This window comes from Typopeltis vanoorti, chromosome 26 (assembly GCF_054136105.1).
Source record: "Typopeltis vanoorti isolate ZY-2024b chromosome 26, IOZ_Tvanoo_1.0, whole genome shotgun sequence".
Classification (NCBI taxonomy): domain Eukaryota; kingdom Metazoa; phylum Arthropoda; class Arachnida; order Uropygi; family Thelyphonidae; genus Typopeltis; species Typopeltis vanoorti.
In genome coordinates, this window is record NC_143574.1 from 10,739,178 (window position 1) to 10,759,262 (window position 20,085).

General features: G+C 35.5%; 1 protein-coding gene across 2 annotated transcripts in view; it reads left to right on the forward strand.

Moving 5' to 3' along the window:
- The window catches only part of LOC150092319 (oxysterol-binding protein-related protein 11-like), a 375,890-nt gene that overhangs the window by 270,404 nt on the left and 85,401 nt on the right, over positions 1-20,085 (forward strand). For both annotated transcript variants that reach the window (XM_090415181.1, XM_090415180.1), the window contains one exon: positions 6,995-7,105. In XM_090415181.1, the coding sequence (XP_090271307.1) occupies positions 6,995-7,105 (111 nt within the window). The remainder of the gene's footprint in view (positions 1-6,994; positions 7,106-20,085) is intronic.

Sequence of the window (20,085 nt, forward strand, 5' to 3'; positions counted from 1 at the left end):
GTGTGTGTGTGTGTATAAAATATGTGTGTTTAGAATTCTTGTGTAGAGGCTTAAGTGCTGTGAGGACATTATGTTGGAGGTTTAATGGATTTTTTTACAACACTCAAAAAGAATTAAAATAGAATTTAATACTTCCTATATTTCGTCCTAGTCACTAGGACATCTACGGGGATTACAAAAAACAATTAATGTAACATGCACACAAAAACTTACAATACTAAGCCCAACCACATGGGTGACACTAAAGTCCTATCTAGGTGGAGCACCCTCTAAGGGCGGTAGTAGGTGGCCTGGAATGTAAGGTGGGACCTCTGGTGATGAGTGTTTCCCAAATCTTCGGAAGCTTAATGCAGCCGTATTTATTAAGATTTGGTTGGTTTCTGAGAGCTGCTGCTGCTTCTAAGAAAAGTCTCTCTTTCTTGAATTTGCTGTGGTGGAGCATGGTGGTTTTCTTCCTACTACTTCCTACAGGCCACCTACTACCGCCCTTAGAGGGCGCTCCACCTAGATAGGACTTTAGTGTCACCCATGTGGTTGGGCTTAGTATTGTAAGTTTTTGTGTGAATGTTACATTAATTGTTTTTTGTAATCCCCGTAGATGTCCTAGTGACTAGGACGAAATATAGGAAGTATTAAATTCTATTTTAATTCTTTTTGAGTGTTGTAAAAAATCCATTAAACCTCCAACATAATGTCCTCACAGCACTTAAGCCTCTACACAAGAATTCTAATCATCCATGGAGAAGATTTAGCACGCAAATCCAAGCAATACGGTAAGTCAAAACTACGACTATCTAGACAACTAAATAGGCTGGCCTTTTTAAAAAGATGTCGGGATACAAGAGTGATACCGAACTGCGTTAAAATGAAGATCAATTTCCATTCCAAAAAAGCACTCCGTATATATAAACATGCCAGCCTGGCATTACTACGCGAGCAAATCGCCTCTACTCGTACCGCCCTCGCAGTGACAAACGCCGCCATTGGCTCCCTACATTCAGAGCTCTCCACCGCTCTTAACCCTGAACTTTGGTCGATTCTCTCTGACATTTCGGAAACTTCCGCACAGAGAGAATTTCAAAAAATAAAAAACAAACACGTCAAGAAATACAGCAACCTGGTTAAAGACAAACCACAACCACAAATTCAACTGCTCCAGACAGTAATAAACCTCTCTTCCAAAAGGCTCAATGATGATGCCGTCAGCGCCCTTTGCCTCGGCCGTAATTTTGCCGTCGCCCCGAAAGAAGTGCCGGTGCTCGATGTAATGGTTAATGTCGAACGGGGGATCGGTCGCTTACCGTCGGAGGTAGCCAACAACATCAGACGCGACGTAGCCAACATCCTCGCTCACTCTTCGCCTCCAAAAAGTAACTTATCGTATGCCCAATGCATGGCTCTCCTTAAACTATGCAAAGAAAAAAGTATCGTCATCACCAGAGCGGATAAGGGTAATGCCACAGTCGTTCTTAATACCAGCGAATACAATCGTAAAATGAACATTATCCTCTGCGATCGCGCTACCTACATCCCACTAGAACACGACCCCACAAAAGCACAAGTTAAGAAATTAAAAATCTTACTTAAAAAAGTAACCTCCTGGCCCCCTGACGTCACGAAAAAACTTAAACCTTTCCCCTCCCGCCCTCCCGAATATACGGTTTACCAAAAATCCACAAACCCAATTCCCCACTCAGGCCTATAGTAGATGCCACCAATGCACCTTGTTACAGACTGTCTAAACAGCTGGCCAACTCTCTGTCCCCCCCTCACCGGAAATCCCGCATCCTATATAAAAAACTCTACCCACTTTGAAGCCCTCACAGAAAATTTAACCTTGAATAATACAGACATATTAGTAAGCTTTGATATCTCCTCATTGTTTACCAATATTCCCTAAACTGACACTTTATCTCTCTTAGAAAACGTTTTTCCCTCTGACATCTTAGATCTCTTTTCCTTGCCATCAACTCTGGGTATTTCTCTTGGAAGAACAAAATCTACAAGCAGATAGAGGGAACCGCCATGGGTTCCCCCCTCTCACCCCCCCTTGCCAATTTCTATATGGAAGATTTCAAAAAACGAGCCTTAGACTCAGCCGCACTCAAACCGTCTATCTGGTTAAGATATGTAGATGATGTGTTCTCTATTTGGCCTCATGGCCCCAACACGTTAGACTTCTTCCTCAGTCATCTCAATAGCCTACATCCAAGAATCCAGTTTACTATGGAAAAAGGAAAAGAACAATTGTTTACCCTTCCTAGACACCTTAGTCACACGCCTGCCTAATGATACACTTGCCTTCACTGTATACAGAAAACCCACACACACAGACAGATACATTCACAAACTCTCCCACCACCACCCCTCGCAACAATATGGCATCATTAAAACTCTTACCAAGAGAGCCCACAATCTTTGTTCCAGTGGAACCGCCCTCACTACTGAGCTTAACCACATACACAGAACTTTCCTCTCCAATGGCTACAGCGAACACAGTATCAAAAAAATAATCAATTCCTCCCCCATTCCCCATCCCTCTCGTCCACAAGATTTTAAAAATGCCATCACCATACCCTACATCCGTGGCACTTTGGAAAAAATAGCCAAGATACTAAAAAAGTATAACCTACACACAGCATATAAGCCCTACCGCAAACTTGCTACCCTTATCCGGTCTACGAAAGATCAGCTCCCTCCTCTCTCTCTGCCTAGAGTTTACAAAGTACCCTGTTCCTGTAAGCTTGTGTACTTTGGACAGACAGGCAGATCAGCATCCATCCACCTGGAGGAACACAAGTCGTAGATCGTTAAACACAACTATGGCCATTCAGGCTTGGCTGACCATGTGTTGGACACCACCCACAGAGTATCATGGAAGAAAACCACCATGCTCCACCACAGCAAATTCAAGAAAGAGAGACTTTTCTTAGAAGAAGCAGCAGCAGCTCTCAGAAACCAACCAAATCTTAATAAATACGGTTGCATTAAGCTTCCGAAGATTTGGGAAACACTCATCACCAGAGGTCCCACCTTACATTCCAGGCCACCTACTACCACCCTTAGAGGGCGCTCCACCTAGATAGGACTTTAGTGTCACCCACGTGGTTGGGCTTAGTATTGTAAGTTTTTGTGTGCATGTTACATTAATTGTTTTTTGTAATCCCCGTAGATGTCCTAGTGACTAGGACGAAATATAGGAAGTATTAAATTCTATTTTAATTCTTTTTGAGTGTTGTAAAAAATCCATTAAACCTCCAACATAATATGTGTGTATGTATTTCATGATACTCTTTACTTGGAAAGATCTGTGTTATAATCCTTGATAGCAGTTAATTCTGCAGTTAATTTAGGCATCTGGCATGATATGTGATATCATGCCAGATGCCTAAAATGTTATGAAATCTTCAGTGTCATCTGTAGCTATAATAAAGTGACACTTCTAAGTGAAGTGTCACTTTATTATAGAAACTGAATAAATTACTAAGGTAAGAGCTTCACAAAGCCATTCCACTATGATACTCTCCATAGATTATCATATTCTTATCCAACCATTCCCAAATTCTATCCTTTAACCAACTTTTCCAATACCTTCACTCCAGTGACTGATCAGTCTGTAATTTGAAATGTCTGTCTTGCAGCTTCCTTTATATAATAAAACTATTTTTCCCTCTTTGCATTCTCTTGGGACCCTGCTGAGACTTAAGCAGCCTAGTATAAGTCAATGCCAGTTCTCTTGAATGTTCTTGTAATACATAGGTCAATATCCCATCTAATTCCATAGTTGTATTCCCACTGAGATTTCATAATATCCTAAACACCACTACTTTGTTTACCTCTATACTGTCATTGGTCCCTTTCACATCTTTTACTGCAACATCTCCACCTAGATGACACACCCTTAGAAAATGATCATTCAGTAATGAGCTAGCCTAGTTAGCATACCTGCTCTCCGATCAACAGGTTGTAGGTTCAAATCCCTCTACAGGCATGGATGTTTGTGATTGTCATACCTTCTGTACTGCTATAACCTCTGATATGATGTAGTTTGACCTTTGCTGTCCTTGCATCATTAAAAAAAACTTAAACCATTTGGTAATGAGATCACTAATAGGACCACTCAAATTGACTTTCTTTGCAGCTTGGGCTCTTTCTGATTTTGCTTCCCTCAAACATCCCATGATTGTTTCCCCCATGCACTGCTACCATCCTTCTCCTTCAGTTTCTTATGTCATTGCAATACTCCAAGCTTCATCTTGTCATAATCACTGGCTCTGTAGTTCCATAGAAATCCTTTAACTGAAAATCCCATATGTTTAAGCACCTCCTAAATAAAAACTGAATAATCTCTCCACCCTGTCAGAGGCAAAGTAGCCACCTTGATTAGGGATGAATCCTTTGCCATTACCAGATCCAGCACTTTCAGACCCCACATACTTGCCTTGTAGCTTTTTCTTCCTTCCAGTCAAACCATATAACTGAAACCATTATGATAATTATTCGCCAATGCATGTTTTTATACCTTTCTTGTGCCCCCCCCCCCAACTGATTAGGAGTAACTGGCTGTATGTTTTGTCCTGTTTGTCTACAGTATATCTCTCATTGTGCATCTTTTCTCTGTTGACAGAGAAAAAAAAAATTGGTTGTCATCTGGTTCTCTTGGAGATAAGTTGATCCAAGCACAAAGGCAGTTATTGGTTTTAACTTCATGCATGTACCATATCCAGAGATGGATAAAATTTTCTGAAGATAGGCCTACAGTTTGCTGAAGAAGACATCCAGACTGTAAAGATGTCCTGCATATAATTCACCTAAATGGAAAGGAAGGATTGATGAAGCCGAGGTGATGATGATCAAAATCTTCCATAGCAAGCACAGGAGAAATAGGCAATCCTGTTGCTATCATTTTGATTTCTTTGTATAATTTGATGTGAAAGATATCGAATTAATAACATATTCACACAGTTGAATAAGGCTTAGAGGAAAGTCTGCTTTAATAATTCAAGCAAGTTTGCTTTTGGATCATTTATGAAGAAATATATGCAGTATCCAGACTAATCATATCTGACTTTGCAAGATTGTGATATTATGATTCAATTGAAATATAACACTAGTAGTTTGCTTTCTTTGAAAAATGCACTTGTAACATAAATCCACAGCAGAAACACTTCTTTACAAAACTGTATGCTTTTTATAAAGTTAATCTGGAAGGCATATTGCCACGAAGGTCCTTGTTATTTAAAAATGACTTAATTCATCATGCAAATCATTATCTCCATATTGCAATTAGTAGTAAAGACACCCTTTGGGTGAAAAGACTTAATTTCGTTTCTCATCACAGTTTGAGAGGAATATTTATAAATGCTTTTCAATCCTGCATAACTGCTTAACACTACCAACAGGAGTGCTAATCACAGAGCATTCCCATAAAAAAGGAAATTAGATAACCAAAATAAAAAATGCAGAAAGAAAATAATGGAATTTGCTCATGAGATTTGTGCCAAATTAAATGCTTTGAAGATACAATTAATTCTCACTATAGCAAACACTGTTATAACAAACTTACTATGCACAATGTTATTCTGAAGAAGATTTGCTATAACACACTATTCCTGTAATATCTATAAGTATATGATAAGAATCGATAATGAAACATCTTTCTATCTCTCGCTATTCACCTACAAGTGTGATGATGAGAATCAATCATTGGTGATCATGGATCGCAGTGATCAATTGTATGATCAATTGTACAACGATACAGGAAATTGCATATGTTGTGGAAATGACTATGTGAATTTCTCATTATTTTGGAGGAAATTGAAATCAGAGCATTAGATTAATAGTGAATATGATGTGCTGATAGTTTGATAGGATTGATTGGATATCTGATTTCTATGTACAGAAAAGCATGAAGAGACTTGAGGATATTTGGAAATATACCATTAGGACCAGAACATTTTTAGTATCTGGATTCCTTCAATTTTTCTTGATGTTTTGTTAGCAGATTTTGTTGAGGCATTGAGTGTGATATATTGGGAAGGAGATATTTCTTTTGATCATTTGTGTTGAAGTTAGAGAAGAAGTATGATACCATGAGATAACTTCATCTTTTGGTACTGTTTCAAGACAGTCGTCATAATGTTTATTGGAGATGAAACAAGGATGGGCAAATATTATGACCAATAACACACTATTGCTTGCAAGGAAATCATGGCTACCATTTGGGAATGAGTGAAATTTTTCACATTTTACTTTTTTGGAGTCTGATTTTAATTTCAGAATTTTTTTTTTTTTTTAAATCCTACAGGCATTTATTTTAGGCTTCAAGATTTGAAAAAAAAAGTGGAATTACAGTCTTGGTTTGGAACCATTTTTGTTTCATTTTAATTGTGGACTGGCTGCCTTTGTACACTTAAAGGAGAATTAAGACACAGAAACTGTGTTGAGAATTCAAGAGAGAATGAGGGGTGAAAGTAATTATACCAGTAAAATTTTTGTATTGCATTCTGAAACATACATCAGGATCATGAGAATGAAAAAAAAAATATTCACTTCAGGAAAATAATTAATAAAAATTGCAGAGATAATTTCATTTGGCAATTTTACAGCACCAGATTATAAGGATGAGAATGGTTGTGGGTAACTTACTCTAAAAGAAGAGGTGATATTAATAGTCCAGTTGAAGGGCTCAGTAATGAGCCTTTCAGTTGTACTGTACTGTTTTGGGATCTCTGAAAGTTGAATGTCAGCTAGTTGATGATGATGATAATACAGACACATTGAACTTGAGAATTATCTTCGAAAGAGTTCATATCAAACAAATATAGACTAGCTGAGAAAAAGTAAGTTATCACCACATCTATTTTTTACTGATTTAATTGATTGTTATGCTAGATTATTTGCACTTAACTTTATATATGATAAAGGTGATTGAAATATATTCACGTTTTTAACATTTATTCACATATAATCTTTCTCCCTCTCAAAAAATTAGTTTCAGCTTTCTATGTTGAATGTCCTGAAAAGAGAATGACTATGGAAGCTCATGTTTGGACAAAATCACATTTTATGGGCATGTCAGTAGGCGTGAGTTTGATTGGAAATGGTAAGTAGTAATTAAACAAGTATTTTATAAAAATGTAAGAGCTTCAAATTATTGATAGCTTTAAAATCGTTTAGTTCTCTATATTATTATAGAGAGCTAAACAGGCTTTTTATCATACAAATAATAAATGCAGTTTATGCATCAGTTTGCTTGCTATATACTGAAATTGTATATACATGGGCTGTTCATGTTCAATAAGTAATAAGACTAACTTTACTGTGGCGAAGCCACTCATCACAATATTAATTTCTGTGGAATAAAGAAATGTTGCTGTATGTATTAACAAAAGAGGTTGATAGATGGCATATACGGGCTGATGTGCCAGAGTGTCACGTGACTAAACGCAAGTGCTCATCGGCGCACCTACGAGGTGCGACCAGTCTTCAAAATGGAAGCGTCCTTGGAACAGCGTTATGTGATTAAATTTTGTGTGCGTTTGCAAAAATCGGCATCGGATTAACATGATACGCAAAGCTTTCCACGATGAAGCAATGTCGAGGGCAAGTGTTTATTGCTGGCATAAAACTTTTAAGGAAAGAAGGCAAAATGTGGAAGATCTTGAACGTGAGGGAAGACCTTCAACGTCCATCACAGAGAAATGATCAACACAGCAGCGATTATCATCAAGTACGTCAAAAGGAAGCGTCCATTGCTGAAGAATGGCTTCTTATTGCACCATGATAATGCAGGGCCACATATTGCTGGTTGTGTAGTGGACGTTTTGCAGAAGAACAACACAGATATCCTACCACACCCTCCATACAGTCCTGATCTCACACCGTGCGATTTCTGGCTGTTTCCTCAGCTCAAGAAACCACTAATAAGAGGCAGCCATTTCGAAAGCAATAAAGCTGCGGAGGCGGTTTTGAAAGAACTCTCAAAAAAATGGACTCTCACATGTGTTTAAGAAGTGGACGCAACATTGGGACAAATGCATCGCGTCTCACAGTAGTTACTTCGAAAAAGACCATGTAAATGATGACGATTAAAGGTAATCTGTTTTCTGTATAAATATAGTCTTATTACTTATTGAACAGCCTACGTATATCAGGAGTAAATATTCAGGGTGTGCAGTGCTCATCTGTTAAATTATATCACCGATATTATATTTTTTGCATTTATTCCAGTTAGAGACTCCCCTAATCGTTTTTAGACTTTGTCTGATTCCTAAAAGTAAACACAATACAGTGGTATCTCGCTAATCCGAACTAATAAAAAACCATGCTCGTTCGGATTAGCGAAAAGTTTGGATTAACGAATTTTCCCCCAAGAGATAACAATAACTAGCGTTTAAGACAAAAATAATCAGATTCTAATGATACATCAATTTAATTCTGTAAATAAATGAAGTAACTGATAGAAAAAAAAGCTACTGTACTGTAATGTAAAAAATAAAAATTAATACAGCACACAAGTTTATTTTAGTAAAACATTTAGTTTGTATGTATCTGTATTGTTGAGGATTCTGATTTAATAAAATTGCATAGTTCAGTACATAAATTAATTTGCGTAAAAATATCACTTTCTGGTACACAACACAAAAAAAAGTTTCACAAAATAACACAAAAAAAAGTTTTTTGATTTCTTTGTAAAAAAGTCACTGATTTTCTTTGGCTTCTTGGAAGCTAAACTTTTTCGAATGCTTCTTCTCGGAACTGCATTAGCAATAAAATTTTGTGGAATGGCGTATCATTCTGCTTAGCCCATTCTATACACATATTAAAACTGTCCTTCACGTTTTACTTTTTTTCCTTCAAGTTCTTTATCGTCATCTAATTCATTCTGTAGCGTGATATTTATAATTTCGGTATCTGATTTCATTTCAATTTCACTTTCGGTTCTACCTTTAATCCATTCCGTAATATCTGTTTGAGAAATTTCAATATCTGGATTTATATTTTTAACCAAATTATGCACATTTTGAATTTCCTCTTTTTGTGTATCACTGTAGTTATACTGTACTGTAATAATAATAAAATAAATAATAATAGGTAAAATAATAATTATTAAAAAAAATAGTACACAAAATAATAATACGTCATAAATAAAAAAAATTTATTTATGACGTATGACGAAGAAGTAAATTAATTTTTTGGTCATATGAATTGGTATCAAGAACCACAGTGGTATTTCCTTTATCAGCTCTAGTAAAATTAATTTACTTCTTCGAGATCGTAATACTTACTCCAAATTGGATTTTGATCCTACGAATCATCAACTCAGAAAATTAAATAAGCTACTTAATGAAACTTCCTCCTTAGATGAAGAAACAATCAAAAAACTTAAGACATACCATGCAAGACCTCCTAGAATTTATGGCTTACCTAAGCTACACAAAACTAATGTTCCACTTAGACCTGTCGTAGACTGTATCGGCTTTCCAACGTACACGTTATCAAGATTATTATCTAACCTTCTCCGCCCTCACATAGGCCACTCAGTCTCTTCAATCAAAAATTCTACTGAGTTTCACACAAAAAATTAAAGACATTCAACTATCAAAAACTGACTTGTTAATCAGCTTCGACATTGTTTCCCTCTTCACAAACATTCCCCATAAAGAAACAATAGAATTACTAACTCAAAAATTTCCATCTGATATAGTTGAATTGTTCAAGTTTGTTATTGCATCAGGTTACTTCACCTGGAAAGGTCAAATTTACAAGCAAGAGGAATGAACAGCAATGGGATCTCCTTTATCACCAAACCTAGCAAATTTGTTTCTAGAACACATTGAGGAAAAAATATTCACTTTTGAACCCAAACCAAAAATTTGGCTAAGATATGTCGATGACGTATTTGCAGTATGGAATCATCCCGAACTTGAATTACAACTGTTTCTAGATAAAATTAACCTTCTTCATCATCGCATCAACTTTACGTTAGAAAAAGAATCTCCACAGGGTATCTCTTTTTTGGATTTACACATCAAAAGAAAAGAAGACGGTTCCATCGCCACTTCCGTCTTTCGCAAGCCTACATTCTCAGGTCGCTACATTCACAATTCTTCTGCTCATCATCCATCTCAGAAATCTGGCATTATTAAATCACTAGTTTCCAGAGCACACAAATTCTGCTCCTCTGAAGAATCTTTAAACCAAGAATTAGAAGTTATCAAAAATACAGCCATCCTAAATGGATATAATCCCAAAACAACTCAAAAAATCATCAGTCACTTCTGCATACATCAAACCAGACAGGAAGAAGTGCATAGGATTCCCATACCTTACGTTCAAGGCATCTCAGAACGTCTTTCTAAAATTATGAAGAAATACAATTTTGCCACTACTTACAAACCTATCAACAACTTGTTACCTTCTCCTAAGGACAAACTATTACCTTTGATGCTGCCTGACGTTTATGAGATTCCAGGCTCATGCAAATTATCTTACTTTGGACAGACAGGTAGGTCTGTTCAGAAACGTATCTCGGAACATCAAGACCACATTTGTCTTCTTAAACCGCAGAAATCTGGCCTCTCTCAACACGGAATTGAAAATCCAAACCATAGGATCCATTGGGAAAAGGCTAAACGTTTACATAGATCTTTATTTAAACATGAACCTTTATACAAAGAAAGTTCTGAAGCCCTACTACACAGACCAAACCTAAACTGCAACGACGTTCTTACTATTCCTAAAGTATGGGAAATTATCATACAAAACTGTGTTGAATAATTAACTTTTTTTTTTCTTTTTTCTTTTTTTTTTTGTACTACTTTAGCATGTTATGCATGTTTTCATGAGATTCTATTGTAATCATGCGCCCTAACTGTATGTTATTCCTAATTTTTGTTTAAATACTGTACTGATGATGTCCTAAGATACTTAGGATGAAATATTTACAATTAAATAATTTTCACTGTGGTTTATGCGTGTGTTTCTTCTAATTATGAACGCACCACAGGTTTCATTATTTAAAAAAAAAAAAAAAAAACTGGAGGTAATTTATTGTTTATACTCATGTATCCCAGCAGTTTCAGAAACAAAGGAAAAGAATTTGTTGCTTTAGTGAATACATTGGGCTGCAGTTTGTAGTGAGTGAGACCTGACTCTCTAAGGCAAGTATATTAACTGGTATTGAGTGTGAAGAGTATATTTTTAGGAAGGATAAATAAGATAGGTGAGGAAGGGGTTTGTGGTGTGCTAATGATACCATATGATTTGAGATCAGTTTGGGCAGAAAGCTATGACTACAATACTATTAACAATTTTCTATGTAGCAGTGAGTTTGAAGCTATCTAGTGTGAGGTAGATTCTAACAAAATCAAATACATCATGAGTTTTTGTTACAGACCTAATGGATCATTTGCTATTGACAAAATGTATAACCATATCAAACTGATGAGTACTAAACGAGTAATTATGTTGGGTTATACTGATTGGGTAATGGTGAAATTTCACAAAGATGCAGATGAAAGGATCATTGCGTGTTGGTCTAGTTCAGACTTGTTAAGCATGCACAAAGGATATCTGAAACCAAATTTACTGAACTGTTGTGTAACATCTTTCTCAAGTAGCATGTGACTTAAGGAACTCGAGATGAAAGAGTGGTAAATCTGATTACAATAACAAATGGTTTCAGGTAAAAACATGAGTGTTCTGCCTCTGGTTGGTGACAGTGATCATGCTGTATTGACTTGGGGAGCAAATAAGTTATGAAAGAACAAAAGAAAACAAAAATAAAGAATAGAGTTTGAAGAATGAATGGGATAAGCATGAAATGTATGTGCAGCCTTATTAAGCAAGAGATTCTTAAGAAAAATATTATGTGGAAGAAATACCTGTACATAAGAATGATTTCAGTTATGAAAATTATAAGCTGCAAGCCAGAAGCAATATTTTACAGAAAGCAAAGTCTGAGTATGAAAAGAAACTGGCTCTGCAAGCTAAAGACAATCAAAAGAATTCTATGATAATGTTGCAAGTAAAAGAAAGAATGTGAAAGAATAACTACTGAATGTAGATGGTATGCAGATAAGGCAGAAGAGATTGTTCAATTAATGAGTTCCCATTTTAACTAAGAGCTATCAACCTAGTTTATGCAACATTGAGTTCAGTGCTGTCTACACTGAATGAAGAAAATCAAATATATGAGGAGGAGGTACTAGAGCCAGTAGCTATGCCACTGGCTCTAGTACCTCCTCCTTTTTTCTTTTTTTTTTTTTAACTTTTGCAGTTAATTCTAAAATACAGTCTCGAGAACTCAGTTCCAAATATTGTAATACACTGCGAATTTTCCTCACAATTGCTGTAAGTGTTGCTAATTGTGAGAGGAGTTTTTCTAAATCAAATTGATTAAGAATTACCTACATTACTATGAAATAGACTTTGCCAATGCCATCAATGATTTTGCTGACAGAAAAGCAAGAAAAATAACATTTTAGAATGTTCAAATTAAAGTTTTACTTCAAAACTAAACATAGTGTTTTAATTTATTTCCCTATACGTCGTTTTGACTTTTTGTAGTATTTTTGGTGTGTATTGATTGGGGCAGCAAACTCAGGGACCACCCCAGGCAGCAACAGCTCTAGCTACGCCACTGACTAGAGCTGTTGCATAAACTTTGTGAATTCAGCAATGAGGACTGATGCTATATCAGTATGAATGCTGAAAGAGCGTTTATCTGCCTTTGACTAGACTCTATAATTTGAGTCTCATAACAGGGAAGATTTCACAAGAGTAGAATGAATACAAGGTCTTCCCAAAGTCTTTGTGCAGTTTTAAACTTCAATAATTTAAGATGCATAAATGTTATAAACTTACTAATGCAGGTTTATTTTCAACATTCAACATAACCTTCAGCATGTGTGATACATTGTTCAAGTGATTTTCAAACTTTTGAAAACATTCATCAGCTGCTTAGCAACTAAATTGATTGTATTTTTAATCCTAATCCAGATATGATCCAAAGAAGAACCCTTTTTTAATGCATAGACTACTATTTTAACATGTACTTAAAACAGTGGCATTAGATCAGGGGAACCCAAGTGACCAAGAAAGAGAGCCCCTTCTCCCAAGAAAGTGTCATTCAGAAACAGCCACACATAAAGCATAATGGCAGTGTGCTCCATCTCACTGAATGATGATGTTATTTAAAAGATTTATCTTCTGTAGTTCAGCAATTTCTGCACCTTTGCAAGGTGCAGAAATTCACCATTAATAAATAAAGATTCACCATTAAGTGTTAACTCTTCAAAAATAAATAAATAAATAAAGGACTGAAACTGCAAGACTTCCTGAGGACACACCTTAAAATAAAAAAATAAATAAATTATTAGTATGAATTCACAAAATGAATGTATGAAAACTTCATTAATCAAGCCTTCGAATGGCATTTACTGTAAGTTTGTAACGTCTCTATATCTTATGTTACTAAGGTTTAAAACTACACGATGAGTTTTGGGATATGATACGATAATGCAAAGACCAGTGTGTCTAACTATTGTGACCTATCAGCATCTTTACAGTAGTCATACAATAGTATGGATTCACTGTCAACCAGAAATTGGTTGACAGTGAATCCATACTTTGCAAAGTACAGCATAGGCTTACTAAGGGAAGGTCATGCATAAGCAACTTGCTCACATTTTATAATAATGTTATGACTGAATTAGATAAGGGGGAATAGGTACAGCCATGATACTTCTGGACTTTGCTAAGGCTTTTAACAGGATGCAGTGTGGATGACTTTGCATAAGTTGGAGGACGTGACATTAGGTTATAAACTATTAGCTTGGATAAGAGGGTGACTGTCTGATATCAAAAAATGGTGTGTGCTTTTTTGGTATGCAAGATTTGAATTGACTAGTAGTACTACAGTAATCAGTCCTTGGTCCATTGTTATTTAATTTTTACTTTAACAACATTAGGAAGGATTTGACAGGTAACATGCAGTACTTACAGAATGATTTACATAAGCTGGAATTGTGGACATGTGAAAATGGCTATCAGTTCACTGTTAGTAAATATGCACTCTGGTTTAATGAAATATCAAATGTCATATTGTTGAGATTATGCTAGGAAAAAACTGATCAAACTAGGGATCTTGAATTTTAAGTAGATAGTGTTGGATCGTACATCCTAGCTCTGAATCCGCCATCTTGTTAGAACGTAGTTCTTATTTAAATGATCTGTTTTTTATTATCTTAATTAATTGTTGGTTGATTACTAATCCAAATATAGAGAAATTTATATTATCCTGCGCCACCCTATATTCAGATTATTCTATATAATATAGTGGAATCAATCGTCAACTAACTTCAGCAATCTCACTTTTCTACACGCCGAGTTTAAAATTAATATTTAAGGCTTCTGCAAGGTCCGATAAACTTTATGAGCGGTGCAACGAAGAAAAATCAGGCAAACAATAAATTGAATCCAATAAAATAAACATTTATTTTATACATATACATTTAAGTAAAACTTTAAAAATAAGATAATGCAAATCAGCTTAGTCCAAATACTCATAACAAACATAAAACTTTAGGCATCGCACATCAGCTGTCAATACTATATTCATCCGAATAATTGAAGATGGTTCACACAGTTCAATGTTGCAGAATCTCACAGTAATTATTCTTAAAGTAGAATTCTCTAATTCTCTCTTAGTCAACTAACACTTAATTTAATTATGAGGCAGTTATCACTTCAAGGGGGGAAACACTTTAAAGCTCCATGCTTCGGCTATTTTTAGTAGAATGCCACAGTTAATGTTAAGATATATCAGGCGGAGCTAACTCTTATATCTTCACGCTGAAATATAAAAAAATGGACTGCTCTTACCGGGTTACATCTTTTACACATTGGATTCACTATAGGCACACTTAAAACTGGTTAACTATCACTCTGATGCAACACTATTCAAAAGAAATCTTCACTATAATAACTGAAATGTTAAACATAGAGCTTCATAAGTCATGATGCACTCGTATTAGGTAATCTACTTATTCCTTATTTATTACTATGCATTAAATTCAGCCTTGCACTGTTCTTCAAAACAACTGGAATTCATCGTAATTTTAGAATTCCGTAGAAATATTCCGAATTGCCTATTAATTTCCCGGTCCTTTCATAATCTATTTACACCATTTCCAAATCCCCATTACTGCCATCCCTTACTTCCTTCTTTGCTGTCCATAAGCTTTCTCCCCTGTTTACTTTCGTTTTCCAATAAAATACCTTCATTCTTCCTGCCAAAATCTGGTTCTAGCCAGTTCAGCTCCTTCTCCCCTTGAATACCATGGCTCACGCTCCATGCACGCGCTATCTAAAATTAACTCTGTTTCCTTGACAACAGCCAATCAAATCCAATCAGAAGAATTACATAAAATTACTTTCTCTTTCAGTAATGATAAATAAGATAATATCATAGTTCACGTAAGGTACATTAAACATATATATACAGTTTCTTACAATATTATTATATAATAAAGTAAATTAAAAGAATATTTTTATACAGAGCCTTTTTATTACTATTGCATTACTATTGCATTACTTTATGTTATTAAATAATAATAAACAAAATTCAAGGCAATTATATGAATAACACACTATAAGCAAAAGACAAACAATATTTACAAGTCTTGCCTTTGATATGGAGGATTATGTTGGATTCTGAAAGAAGTATTAACAATTTTCATTTCTCTTCATTTAGAATCCAACAATAGGAAGTTGAAGTTCAAGGACCATATAGAAGATTGCAAATAAATACAGCTATGAGGATAATTGAAATTCCAAAATTAATATCGACCTGTAAGAATAAGGAAGTAATTTTGCCTCTTTACAAGGCTCTAAATGTGCCCTCATCTGGACTATTATGTGCAGATATGGTAGATTGTGTGTAAAGAGAAAGTGTTAAATATCTATCAGAACTGTGCAATTTAGATTATCAGGATAGATCGAGAATTGCTAGTCTGCAGACAATAGTAAACAGGAGAAAAAAAAGGTGATATGGTAGAGACCTACAAACTTCTGAAAAAGTCATAGTATACCATTAGATTAAATTTTTTTATTTTATGAAGGGTGATGAGGGGACAAGAAGGCATCCTTGGAGTTGAGTTATGAATGCAGTCTAAAAAGGGGTGTGTGTGCTAGATTTTTCTCTCAAAGTGGTGCATGATTGGAATGGATTGCCTTTGGTGGTTGTGAGTGTAGGTAGTATAAATAAATTCAAAGATAAGTATGGCAAGCGATGTGGGTGATATGGGCTTCCCTCAATGAGTCTCCAATTCCCTCAAGATCTCTGGTAGTAGTAATAATAATACTTATAATAATATATATGTATATGTCCCTCTTCTGTTAGCATATTAAGCGCCCAGTAACTTATCATGACAAAATCAGTATGACTTTCCATACTATATCTGTTGACAGCTCTTTTGCCAGTTTGTTTTCAGAGATGAAAAATCTCTTTCCTGGAGAAAAAAATCCTGTCACTTCTGTATGAGATAGGTAAATTACTTTTAGTTGAAAACTACTTATAAATGTTCCTCACTTTCTAGATAAGAGTCAAGCCTAGATTGCTCCAGTTATAGAGCATCGTTAATTAGTGATTGAGCTATGAATTTGCTTATTTGGATGCCAGGAAATTCATAGCTTACGAAGAAAATTGTTCATAACTTTTTTTTTTTTTTTTTTTTTTTTTTTTTTTTTTTTGCAACCAGCTTTATTGTAGACTTCTCTGGTTGAATCATTTAATGTTTTCTTTAGATTTTGTCATCTTATCCATGGGTACTTTTCCACTGTATCGGCATCAATCATTCATCCACTTTTTTTTTCAAAATAAAAAGCATCTGTCCCTAGCTGCAAACTCACTGAACCTGCATTTTCTCTTTCATTCCATCTGCTTCTATTCTGAGGTGTTCCCCCCCCCCCAAGTGACTACATCCTTTAGTTATTCAAGAATAATATCAACAAGTTCCTTCTCTCATAACCCCTGACCAATACAAGCACCAACATATTAGCGGTTCCACTTCTTGTGTGTGGAATTGATATATTACAAAATAGCTAAGATTTGGTTCTTTGTTTTACAAGCACCAAATCTTGTAATTGAATCTGTGTTCTCTCCACTTGAATTTCTGGTGTTGGAACATAATAATGAATAATCCACGTTCTGAGGATTTGCTGTCCTTTTCTCCAAATTTTCCAGAGCATAGCACCTATATGTCTGCTGAAGATCTATTTTGATCTTCAACAAGAGTCAACTTGTCTTTCCTTTAATGTGCTACCTTCTCTAATGGAAAAAAAAAAAGAAATTTGTCTACTTCTTCCCATTAGAACCTACATGAGACCATAGGCATATAAGTATTGCTGTTCAGTTTCCATTTTAAAATTGTCAATATTACTCTACTTGAATCCTATTTAAAACGTTTTTTCTTCTTGTTTAATAGCAAACACTGTAGCTACCTTTTTCCTTCACTGAACCCTAGTATAGTGAATAAGGCAATATATCCACCTCTTTTTCATTGATATTTCTTACATTGATAGTACCAGTTCATTAGTTCATTACAGTTGCATAGCTGAATTTACACAGAATACTCTGGTGCTATAACTTCTTATGTATAGTCTTGTATAACTGGACATTGTACCTGTGAGCATGAAATCTGATGGCTGACTCACATTGCCAGGGATTTGTTTAGCATCCAAGTAGATACCCAGTTGCAGACATACCATGGGAAGGTGAATACTAGGCACTGCATCAACCATTTAGTTCTATGTCTCCTTAAAGTTTCCTAAAAAATCATTAGATTAATTGTATGAGATCCATATTAATCATCATTCACACCATACCTATCATATCACTTCTTAAACTCATTCATTGGCAAAACACTCCAAAACTCTTCTTGCAACTAGTCAACTCATTCACCATTCTCCAAGCAAAAATTTTGTCCTCACATCCTTGCTTACCTCATGCTTTCTGAACTTTGTTAGGTGATCCCTTGTTCTCTACTTTCTTTGCCATGTATTGAAAATTTCTTCATTTATTCTATAACACCCTTTTTGTAACATATGTTTCTATCATATCCCCTCTTTCCCACCTATCATCTATTATTTATAATACACAAACCTTTAGTCTACCCTCATAGGGAGCACTTACAGACCAATTCACCATTTTGGTCACTTACCTTTTTGGATCCTCTCCAACACTTCCACATTCCCAAGAAACCCAGGCAACCAAATAGTAGTATGAATATGTGACCATATTAAAGCCATATTATCTCTGCTTGCTAGTGTATTTAACATCCAAGTCATCTTTATAGCCATTTTGTTCACTTTTACTGTATGTCCTCTAAACTACAACTTCCTGTCCACAATTACTTCAAAATCCCTAGCCCCTCATAGATTTCCCTCATTCACTTCCATCAGTATAATACACAGTAATCTTTCTATGACAGAGAACATACTTTTACTCTTCACCAAATCTAACTGGCTACAATTATCCTTTGTCAATCTATTTACATCCTGCAGATTCTCTACATCACCATCTTAAATATTATTGTCTCCAGATTAGCATTATCAGCAAATATCTGGATGTTCTCTTCCAGATCATTCACAATATCATTAATGTACAAATTAAATAGCAACAGCCCAAGTATAGAGCTCTGTGGCATATACCACTATCACCTGTCTTCTTTGGAATTCCACTCCACTATGTGCTATTTTTCTACTATTTGATCTCTTAGTGGGATAACAATCCCAACCAGTTCACATCCATTCCTCTTTGCTTCAGTTTACATCGGAGTTACATTTGGTATCCTATGAAATGCCTTTGTCGAGTCCAGAAGTTTCATAGTTTAATCCGACAGAAAAGTCACTTTATTATCGAAATTGAGTCCTAAGGCATGTCTTTTGCAAAACCATGCAGCATCTTGAGGATCATATTCCTCTTCACCCATTCCTGAATTCTGCCCTTAACCAGCTTTTCCATTACCCTTAACCATCAGAGATAACTAATCTCTCCAGCAATACTGATCTTAATCTGTTACCTCTGCCTTGGAACTGTTTTGCCCTCTTTCTGCTGCCTGCATTAAGACTTAAATTAAAGAGCTTGGTCAGAGCTCCAGCCAATATTCTTGCACATTCTCTTTGCACATGGTCTGATATCCCATCTAATTCCAATTCCATGGTGGTATTCATGTTGAGATTTTGTCATATTCTGAGTACCACCACTTCATCTACCTCTACTCTCACATTACTTCTTATCACCACTTGGATATGCACCCTTGCAAAGTGATCCCTATAATTTAAGTACTCCTTCTGCCACCTCAATAGCATCAGCATTCATTAAAAGTTATTCTGCTATGACCATCTTTACTTTTACTCATGCAGTAAAAAAAAAAACTCTTTGGTAATAACTGTTCCCTGTTCAGCTAATTTCCTCTCATAATGTAATTTTAGCTTCTTTATCATACTAGTTACTCTTTTTGCCTTTGTTTGCCTTTGCACTGCTCATTAATTTGCTGATCACCTTTCTTTTTATATTACTTGACTGCTTTTAATGATGTTACTCAACTATTTAACTCCCACCTGATTTATCCATCTAAAACTGTGCATATAATCTTATAATGCTTCTCTCAAACACCCCTTCATTTCTCATATATTCGTGTACAATAATCTTCCCTGTCAGTTTCTTATGCTATTATACTGCTCCAGCTCAAGCTGCTGCTGTCTAAGCTTGTCATAATCACTAGTGCTATTGCACATATATCATTTCTTATTGGACAATTCAGGTCAAGATCCTAGGTCAAGCTGCATGATTATTCTCTTTGAAATGCAAAATGTCTACCTTAGTTATGTACAAATCCTCTGGTGCTATCACTGAATCCACAAATATTAGATCCTCACAGTCATGTAATTGTCTCTTAGTGGCCAAAATTCCATTTCCTTCCAATCTTTGTTTTAGTTAAGGTTTCTCATAATAATAATAATTAGCCTTGCATTTACTAATCTGATTTGCTGATACATGCCATCTTCTTTGCTCCC